General features: G+C 42.3%; 1 protein-coding gene across 2 annotated transcripts in view; it reads left to right on the top strand.

Annotated features, from left to right (window-relative positions):
* Positions 1-621: 621 nt before the first annotated feature.
* The window catches only part of efna5b (ephrin-A5b), a 90,868-nt gene continuing 80,637 nt past the window's right edge, over positions 622-10,852 (top strand). Inside the window, exon 1 of one of the 2 annotated variants that reach the window (XM_004072303.5) lies at positions 622-2,176. In XM_004072303.5, the coding sequence (XP_004072351.1) occupies positions 2,052-2,176 (125 nt within the window). In that variant the 5' untranslated portion in view covers positions 622-2,051. The remainder of the gene's footprint in view (positions 2,177-10,852) is intronic. The other variant, XM_011478959.4, reaches the window with a different exon arrangement.

Genomic DNA, 10,852 nt, shown 5'->3' with positions numbered 1-10,852 from the left:
GTAAATAAAACGTTATGTCTGATAATAGACAGAGTAAACTTTTGAAATTAACTTGTTTGGATTTGGAAATGGTTTATTTCAAGCAATCAAACATAGAATAATGGATAAACAAGACAAACAACAGAGGTTCATAACCATACAAAAATATATCAAACATAGGATGATTAGTCATAAAATGGATTGTTTCAATTAAACATAAACAAAAATGCTCACATTTTTTTTTATAAATATCCATCTGTAAATATGTGTTTCCCTGCAACATTTAAAAAAAAAGAAAAGTTGCAGATTTATCAACTCATAAAATTGTTCTGTGTTTTTAAAGTTTGATTTTCTTAATTTTTCTATAACAAAAAGTAAAAATAATTTTTACGTTTTCATTTGGTGACTTATTCATTGTCAGTATAATTTCTTTATGTTGATCTGAGGGGAATTTTGGTGTTTAATCTCCTTCCAGTAAAGATTTGTGGGAGTGGATCTCTGAAGACTGACGCGCTTCCTCGGAAACGTCAGAACTCGGGTTGGTTTCGGGCTGAACCGGCGGGAGCCTCCACAGCGGGGCGTCCCCGGCTCTGGAGCGGCTTCCGGCGGGGACAAGACTGGAGCGCCGTCCTGGAGAGCCACAGAGAGCCTGCGCGCAGTGCGCAGACATCATCGCAGACTGTGCCGTCTGGATCATTCAATTCATTTACAACACTGGACATCTTTTCAATAAGATATAGCAGAATTTCTTAAATTACACTAATTGAATTTATTTTAGACTACAGAAAAGAAATTTAAAATCTACCAACCAGTTTTACTCTTTCTGGGCGTGCTCCAAACTGAGATTACGCACATGTTATTTAAAGTTCGTTTGCATGAAACTGTTGCGCGCACGTGTTCACGGACAGCCGAAACGCGCTCCGTGCCTGTGCCATCTCTTTTCTCGCATCCCCCCATTTCCATCTCTACCTTTCAGTAATTGAATTAGCTTGGTTTTGCTTGGGGGGAGGGGCTTTGCTTTGTTCAGGAGACGCCCATTCAAATCATTTCAGACCAATGGGACTATTCCCCGCTCCTCCGTAACCAAACCTACTCTCTCAGTCGGCGTCTGGTCTGGAGCTGCCTGCCTCAGCCCTCACCTCCCCGCGTGTCCAGGCGTCTGAAACCCAAACACAAGCTCAGAGGAAGACATTCAGGAACACCCACGGGACGAAGTTGCTTTTTTTCCTCTTTCCTTTACGTTGTGTAATGGCTTATAAATAAGGAGGACTCTTTGGAATGTGGACATGAACGCGTAGCACGCAGAGGAAAAAAAAAAAAAGCTCCGCGCTGCGTGTCCTCTCTTCGGCATCGTGGACTCCTCCCCACTTCATCCGTGGCACCTCTGCTGAAAGGATGACAGTGTTTCTCACGCTGGAAACAAAAGAGCGAATGTAAGGCTGCTGCTGCTTCTCTAGACTCTCCTGACTGTGTGGCTTTAAAAAGTTGCCAGGAGAAAATGGGCATCTGACGTGCGCCTCCCAGCGTCATTGGACACACTGAGCCTCTCTCTCTTTTCTCTTCATCACATCTTGAGCTGACTAATCCCCTGCGTTCTGGGTTTGGAGTAAGCACGAGTGTTCAGCAGTTGTCACTCGCCTTGACACAGGCTGCGTCCAGAGGCTCCATGCAGAAGGGGGACGCCGTCACATCGCAGAAGACACCGCCTGCTGTGTTGCGCATTCGCGGCTCCTCGTTTGCGCATTAGAGAGCGAAACCTCCACCTCGGATTCCTCAGAGCTTACACACTCAGCATCACGCCTTGTTTTTGTGACTTCACGTTTCCGTCAAGCCGAGAGGGTGTCAGCAGTATCACTGTCCCCCACCCCCTCCACCCCCCCCCTGCATGCTCACAGCTCCTTCCTCAGTCCTTGCGTTTTCTCTGGGGCGCGCATCACTGTTTCCTCGGCGTCGCCAGAAACTTGCGGCCACATGTGAGCGAAACTCCTCACCTGTCCCGGTTGAAACACCCATACAAGTTGATTTTAAACCACACAGAAGAGGAAGTACGCGCCCGAAGTTTGGCTGTAGTGATGCTGCAAGTGGAAATGGTCCTCTTCATCTGCCTGGTGGTGTTGATGTGTGTATTTAGCCAAGAGCCCGGCTCCAAGGTTGTGGCCGACCGCTACGCCGTCTTCTGGAACCGGACCAACACCAAGTAAGTGTGAGCGCAGGTTCGCAGTGGAGAGGTTCTGTGTTTTCTGTCCCTCCGCGGGGCTCACGTGCGGCGGTCACCCTGTGCCTGCAGGGCGCAGCTTCTGTAGGAGCTCAGGCTGTGGTCAAAGATCAGATGTTGAATTCATAACACTGTCTCATTTAAACATGTGTCTGGTCTGGAACGGTTCAGCTGGAAGCGTGCGCGTAAAGGCCGCGCCGCTGCTTCCTTTACCTACCGCTCTGATCAGCAGATAAGCATGTCCGTTTGTTTAAAAAGCTGTCATCAACTTATTCTGTCTGAACACAAGTTAAACTCTTGTGGACCACCCTTTGAGTCCATCAAAACCCTTATTTAATATTCTCAACAAGCCCAAGTGAGTCGGTCGGTCAAATCAACAAGTATGCCTCTAAAATAAAATGAAAATATAAATTCTTAACATCAGAAGGCGCATTCTTCCAGAAATAATGTAGGGAAACATGTTAGAAAAGTGTTCACATTCCTGTTTACTTTATACAACGTTTCTGTTTTCATTTTTCTAAATGTCTGGATTGTTTATGATGAATCCCTGAAACACACATACAAACTTTACTTTTGTCGGTGCAGTCAGCGAACCCGTTTCAGACGGACACTGGAATGCCCTTTTTACGCACGTCAGACAGAGCAGTTTGTCCCAAAAGGTAAAATATCTCTCAAAACATCTATATATGCAAATACTAAATAGATAAATAAATAAATAAAGATCTGATAAATCGTTTAATTTATTTGTATAGTAAACGTTGAACTGCTTTAAAGTCGTGAACATACAAGAAAAAAGGTCAAATGAAAAAAAGAATGTCGTGAACCCATTAAAAGTTAAATTAGTTGTATGTTTTCCTCTTTACTCGAATGCTATTTAGTGGTAATTCAAATTGTAAGGTTTTCAACTTACTATGACAATTGCTAGTTTTAAATAAGTACATTTACAAGTTTCAAGTCTGTTTTGCTGTCAGTTTCTCTATTAATTGTGCATCAGTGTTGTAGTTTTTCTTCACCAGTTCCAGTTTAGTACACAATTATTTAGTGAAACAGTTAATTAAATTTATTGAGGCATATTTTAAGCTTTTTGGAAAACTCAACAGATTTAATAAATTTAATTAAACTTAAGGAGGCTAATTAGTTTTTTTTCAGTTGTTGGATAATAAAACCCGTATCTAAAAAAGATACCTTTCTTTTTTAATAATTTTGCCGATTTTTCTTTTTTTGGTGGTTTAATTTATGCATAGAAAAAAATAAATTTAAATTGAAAATGAAAAAGTAGAACTAATTGGAAAATAAAAAAAATCCTTTTCTGTTTTATTAAAGAAGAGTATTGTTTTTGCCACAGCAAAATTTAACAAAACTCTTTAAGTTATCATCTTATCAGTGATCCAGCCACAATAGTAACTTGAGAAAATGGGAACAAAAGTTTCTGAACAGAGCTGAAATGCTGGAGTCAGACGTCTTTGTTCAGGCAGCCTTGAGTCGGTCTCGGTGAAAGTTGTGCGTATTTGTCGAGGGAGAATTTCCAACTGAAAGCTTTCTTACTGTGTCTCTGCCTCAGTAAGTCTGAACAGGCTGGAGTTCACAGCTCTTACTTTTCTAGTGCCACTTAATATTTGTTGAATGAAACACTCCAAATGTTCAGGGTCATTAAGACAAAAGCTAAATTTGCTACACAATTATGACGTTTCGGTTTAAAGTTTGGAAAAACATGATTTATTGCCTGGAACATTCAGTGGTGGGGAGCTAACGGAGTGCTGACTGGGATCCGGAGTCTGTGTGTAGATCCTTGCCCTGATAGACTGCTGTGCTCTTTGCCCTGGCTGTTTATTTGTGGAGCACCGTCCTCCATCCAGGCAAACACAATGTTGAGCTGAATCCTGATTTGTGCCGTTGATAGACATACTTTCATTATTTTCTTAACAAAAAAGTTTTGACTCAACTGGAGGCTCAGTTAACTCGATACCTTCCAGATGTGCTGACAAGTTTTCTCATTTTTGGTGACAGGGGGGAAAAAAACAGTTAGTAAGACTGGGGGGGGGGTTTAAATAAATCTGCCGGTGATCATCTCAGATCAGACGCAGACAGTAAAACAAAAAGCGGTGATTCAGTTGTGTCCGCTTTGCCTCGCTTTAAGCTCTAACGAAACTTTAGAAATAGAAATAGTTCCCTGAGCCTCATCTGAAGCTCTGACTTACCTGAGGATAGGAAACAGGTTTGGTGTAAGCGCTGGTGCACCCTAAAGAGTTTGACTCTCGGTCTTGCAGAGCTGAGGCAAGAAGCCAGAAAAGTACGGTAACCCAAAAGCAGAAAGAGAAAGGAGCGAGGGTGAAGTGGCAAACCCTTCATATCGACGGCTCAGTTAGTAAATATTGAGCCCCTTTCGTCCTCCTGCGGACAGCTGGAACCCGTCTTTCGTCTGTTCTTCTTCTGAGGTCTTGCTATCATGCTAAATGTGTGGCTTTTTGGGAAATGTGCTCACAGAGCACCCAGGCGAAGGTTACAGGAGATAGCAGTAAAGTTAACCTAATTTAATTAGCAAGCAACACCGTTAGGGTCGCTCCCTTTTTTTTTTTTAGTATGACTGCATTTTTTAAGCCCCAAAAAAGATTTTACTTTTATTTCCCATGAATTCTTTCTTTTTACAGACTAAAATTGCAAATCAAACTAAACCTGTAGCTCAAGTTTTGTTTGGTTATACAATTTTTTTGCTTGATGTTACGCCCTTTTTCTCAGTTGTAATGCTTTGAGGAAACCTCTGCATGGAGAAATTACCACTAGAGTTGGAGCAGATGCGGCTTTTTCAGAGTGTGAAGTTCCAAACTGAAATTTGAAGAAGAGGCAACTGATTTTGGTTGGTTAAATAGTTTCCTGAAAAGTGGAAAAGTTAAGAACTGGAGACTGTTGTGCTACTTTTCTCAACTGCTGGGAGGGAAAACCCATGGCTGCAGACACTCCCAGCTTAAACTATAAGAAATATCAAAACTGAAATCTTAGATAAGAACTTTTTGTGCAAGAACAGCATTATTTTATCATGGTAGTTTTCTTTTTTGTAGCACTTGAAGGTCAGGCATTTTTGGTGGTAAAGATGATAGGCGTTCAGTAAAACGTGGGGAATGTTTTTTTTACAGTTTGTTATCTGTGGCGTGTTGCCACGGTTGTTCCTGCTATGTTTTTGTTACGTTGGGAGTTTGGATAGAGGTGTAGGAGGGTTCCCTTGCTGTTCTGCTGGCTCTTTTCCACCCTTGTGTCTCACAAGTGCAGCTTGACACCAACTTCGCCTGTCTTCTGGGAAACACATTTTTGTTTGACTCATTTAGTCGATCTCTTTTATTATTTGAGGAGTTTGAACTAGCGTGTGAAAAGTTTGCCAGCAAAAACATGGTTTGGGTGCAGACTGGACGTTTTTTCTGTCGCAAAAGTTTGAACTGGCGTTTCAGACCTCTGCTTTCTCACCGGCCGCCTTTGCCTCGGAGCATTAATTCAAATAAGGAGGCAGACAGTGGTTCTAATGACGTTTCAGCTGTAATCCTGAAGACTTTCCCCTTCCTCACTCCTGCCGTCCTCTCCTTTTCCTCCCTCTTCCGTATTACCTCTCGGCTCTTTGCCTCATCCCCATTCTTCTGCTCCCCCCTTCATCATTTCTTTTTTTTTTTGCCAAGCAGAATAAATGAATCAATTCACTTTCATATTATTAGAGCCCCTCCATGGCTGGTATGGTGTAGAAAGTCGTGCAGAGGTTACGCACACCACGAGGAGTGAAAGTTGCACAGATCGCGAGCAATACAATGCAGAATTGGGGCTATAAATGGCAAAGTAACAGTGGAAGCTGTTGTTGACTTCAACACTTGTGGTCGTGCAGATTTTTTGCAGCAATTTGTATTTTGATTCAACAAATGCATCATTTTCAAAGTTCCTTCAAATGTACTTTAATTGGAGACCTCTGGTTAGTCATCGACCTGCTGTTGTCGCAGTCGTGCCTGGTGATATCTGTTCATGCTTTTGTCTTTAAACGTGTGCGGTTGCGTATACACACACACTCATTTTGCTTTATTTTCCTAAAAATGAATCGCCAAAATAAGTATATATCTTTATTTTAAATTTCTGCCTCAGACCCGTGTTGCTTGCATGTATTTATGTTTTATTATATATCCATATGTCTCTGACAGATGTGAAAATTCTATGTAGCATTATCACGTTCACACTGACTTTGAATTACCGTAAAATTGGAAGAAAACGTTGCTTTTTGGAACGTTGTCGTCCATTAAACCACATTATTTTGGAACAAACTGAGCTAAATTGTTTGCATGGTCTTGTGTTTTTCCTTCGTCTTTGTCTCGGATTTGAATAGCTCTCTTTAATGAACTATGGTGCCGTCATTTTTTTTTCCTTGTAAATGCCCGTGGCATTGGCAAGCACATGCGCCAACCCAGCAGCGACACAGAGTGTAAAGCAGAGGACATGGAAAATGAAGCACATGACCTGACGGAGAACCACAAAGCTGTAATGAAGCTGTTGCATGGTGTAATTCTTGTATTAGCTTAATGGTGCTTTGTATTTTCTCACCAGACCTGTAAACGCTCTTTCTGTTTAAATTAAGTTTTTTTTCTATTAACTACAAAATGAGCCCAGCAGGCAGTAGTCAATGCTTAGTCAATGTGCTTGGCAGAGCAGCTGTTGTTCAGTGGAGGGGGGGGGGGGGGGGGGACTCTTGGCCGTGACCCTTGCGGAGGTGCTATGCGGCGGACAGAAGCAGCCCTGTCGCCAGGGGTGCCGGCTGGTCAGGCTGTAGTCTTGGATATGCTAATCCTGTGGAAGGCAGCCTACGACTGGATGGCGGAAACATTCCTCGTCTGGCCCTCCATGTGGAATTTTCTAAATTTCTTTTAGGCTCTCAAACCAATTTGCTCACAAATAAATTCAAAAGTTGCAGTGGTCCTCCCTATAATATTTCAAATAAAAACATTACTCATCTGAAATGGCTGCTTATCCATCAAACAGTGGAGGGATTTCTGGTTTTAACTGACAAACTTTGGCCATATTGAGCGGCGCTTTCATGTCAGTTGTGCGTGTTCCTTTACTTGGCCTGAGAACCTCATATTAATGTCCAGGTTTTTGTTTTCAGAGTAATCGCTCCGAGGTCAGGCGGAGTGCTGAAATGCTGCTATCAGCTGAGCGATCTGTCTTTTAGCCCCCTCTCAACCCTTGGCACTCAGTCTGCTGGGGAACATTCTGCATCACTGTACTTGGAATGAATAAAGTATTAACCAGCTTGTGTAACTTCCACATGTGTAAAGCTTGATGGAAAACTTTTTTTTTCTCGCACAACAACAAAAATGTATATCTCTTGTGTTTGCGGGTTTGTGGCTTCTTACATGACGGCCACAGATGGATGTGTAACTCATTCTTTCCCTTATTTTTTTGAGTCACTTAAAATATGAAGGATGGTAAAATGTGTCTGTACTCTTAAAAAAAAAAAACCCTTCTCTAAATAAGACCTTTTTGGGTGCGGTGAACACCTGACTGGATTTGTAGTAAAAAAAAAAAAACGGAAAGAGGAAAACAAAAAAACGAGGCTCTTATAAAACGCAAAGCGCTGCTTGTATTTCACTTTAAGACTTGCGCAAAATAGCAATTAACAGGAATAAATGATTGCTGAGGGTCCAATAAAAGTTAAAACTCCCGTCAAGGAATTTCACATTTGTAGGTCATAGCTGAAAATGGCGCCCCGTATCCCTCCTCATACCCTCCGCTGTGTAAGATGGAGGCTTGGAAACAGCTGTTACTGCTAGATCTACCGCCCCTGACCAGGGAGGGGCGCTACAGAGAGAGACGTCTGATAGCATTTGTCTGCCCTCTGCTTCAAGTTTAAAATCATGGTTGGTTTGCAGCTGAAGTGAGAGGCGCATATGTTCTGGCTGATGTATACCAGCCCTTCTCTGCCTTGGTTGGACTTTGTTAAACTCATTTACTGTCAAAGTCACATTGAAGACTGTCCGCAGGAAATACATCTGCATTTAAAGGCCAAACAACTGATGAGGTTTCACTTTTTTTTGTCTCTTCTTGTCACCGCTCACCATACAACTGGAAATTTTGACGGCAACTGTCAAGACCAGTCGCTTTTATTTGTCTGACACATTTTCCACTGATAATTCTTTTACATGGCCGGCTGGCTTTGGACCGAACGCTGACGTTTTCCTTATTTAACTTGTGATGGGGGGCCCGGGTTGTGCGGGAGTGGCTGGATGTTTTTCTAGCTGGGCAGCAGTGTGGAGAATAGATCCCAGAAGAGAACACATCTCCCGCTTGTGAATAAAGACCTAATTGACGGGCGGTAGCCAGTTGTAAATGACTCATGAGGTCATTCGTCTTCGCAGACAGACTGAGAAACACACTATAGAGTTGTGTGGTCCGCCTTTGGAGCTGATACAATCTGTTTGGTTTAGACCCAGACCTTCAAATCCCCTCCCAAAAAAACATTTCAGTCATCAATATGTGGCACTAATTTTCCTCGCTTTGATGCACAGAGCCGGTTGACCTCTTTTTCTTCCACCTATTTGCTTGTATTGGGACCAATAGATAGTGTTCCTGACCCCTTTTTTTAATGGAACATTTATAATCCCCCTGTTGTGGCAATTTTTTATCAGAACCAAATCAACTATTAGGCATGCAATGTCACTCTGCTCAGTCTGGGGTTGGAGCAGGGCCTGCAGATGATAAGCTAGCTGCATTAGCCTGTTTGAAATGACAGTAGAGAAAAAAAAATACTAGCAGCCAATATCCCCCTCCTCAACCCTTTACCCCGGGCTGGGAGACTGAAAGGCAGCCATTGTTCTGCCCTCTCTGTCCACTCAGAATAGCCAGGGCTGAAAGTAATGTATGCATTTTAAGCTGAGGGAGAGAAAAAAAGGGAGGGCAAAGGAGAGGAGTGAGGGAGAATGGTGTGAATGGCAAGGGAGAAGGGGAGAGCGTACAGCTGAAGTTGTAGTACGCTCTCGGACAGAAAAAGGGAGGAGAGGGGGAGTATAATCCAAGTGGCAGACATGAGGGGAGAGGCATGTAGGAGACAGGGGTGACAGTGTGTGGAAAAGAAAAGGTGGCGTTTTCGCTCATTTCCAAGTAACCTGCTTCCCCCTTCCTTCACACCATCAACCCTCCTCTCCATCTGTCCTTGCCAGGGTTTAAAGATGCATGCAGCTCGCTGGCTGTCTGTCTCCCTGGTGGTGGCCATGCTTGTTTGGTTGGTGGGCACAGACTCTGCAGCTTCACCCCAAGGAAATGTTGTCTTTGCGGTTTAGGTTTAGTGACCCTGGGGCTGTTTTCTGCAGAGATGGGATTAGGCCTGCAGGTTTAGAGCCCTGTTTTGTTTTCTCTGACAGCGAGGATCGCCACACACTGGCCTCTGTTTGCATAGGGGCTGCAACTGCGGTACTAAGTTGCATCTTGCGCCAAACTAGTGTGACACATAGCACGCTGTGTCCTTGAAAACACATTTTGAAAACACATTTTTCACTGAAAAGTATGTATCAGAGTCAGAATGCCAGAGTATGAGGCTTAATGGAGGATTTCAGTCCAAAATGTGGAGAAATCTTTTGTGGGGACTGATTGGTGCAAAAGGAATAAACTGTTTGTTTGTGTCCCAATTCCTTCACTACTTAATGGACTATAGTGCATTTGCCATATGTTTTGGCTGTCCAAATTGACAACTTGAAAATCCCTAGAAATTTCCCAGAAGTCTTTGCGAAAAGCCAATGTGCACCGATGCTCACTAGATTGGCGAAAATTGACCACACTGAGCATGAATTATTTTTCATGCGGAAAAAAAAATACTTTATTTTTTGTAAACCAGCCAAGTTTTCATCATCAGAACACACTAGATTCATAAATTGCTTTTGTAAAATGTTATATTTATCAGTTTTTTGGGGGAAATTGGTGACATCCCAGAGAAGGGTTGTTTTAAAAAAAAAAAGTATTGAGCATGGTGTCAGAATTGATTTTTAAAATCCTGGGCCCAGATAGCCAGCACGATGTCGTTTTTTTTTAGTAGTTGGTAATTCGGATACAACTTTTTTCTTTTTTTTTAACAGGAACTTTTTCTTTCTTTTTACAAGCAACGGCCATTGTGATGACTATTGTGGATAATTATGCCTGATTATATTTCAAATGCTGAGGGAAAAAAAATCCCCTCATATTTCTGGCCTGTCTCTTCAAAGGCTTTGTTAAAAAATGAAAGAAAATTTGTGAAATCCCTTTTTTTCTGAGTGGTTCTGAATTTAAAATAGGTTACAAGTAAACCAAAAAAAAAAAAATCTTCTAAAATAAGTTCAGCCACTACTGCATTAATATGAGAAGGCTCCTTCTCCAGTCTCTGCCCCAAAGGCAGCCCATGTTTCTATGATGTAAACTTTAAGAAGAATCAGAAATAAAATAGTTAATACACATCTCATTTAAATTTTCATAACTCCATGAAGTCTCACTGTAAAGCGACTGTTTTGTGTCAGTCTCTGCCATTAGTTTGCATTCCCTTGCGTATGTTACAGAGTCTGTGTGTGTCTGCTTGGCTATCCTGAGCCGACCTCCACTTTAATGAAGCAGCAGAAAGACGGAGCAGCTATTGCAGCGGAGCGCAGCACTATTTCTTGACCCATTTCTCTGAGC

The sequence above is a fragment of the Oryzias latipes genome, chromosome 9 (assembly GCF_053564925.1).
Source record: "Oryzias latipes strain Hd-rR chromosome 9, Olatipes_Hd-rR_3.1".
NCBI classification, from domain to species: Eukaryota; Metazoa; Chordata; class Actinopteri; order Beloniformes; family Adrianichthyidae; genus Oryzias; species Oryzias latipes.
Note: the sequence above shows the minus strand (reverse complement) of the source record. Positions and strands in the feature narration are given on the sequence as shown.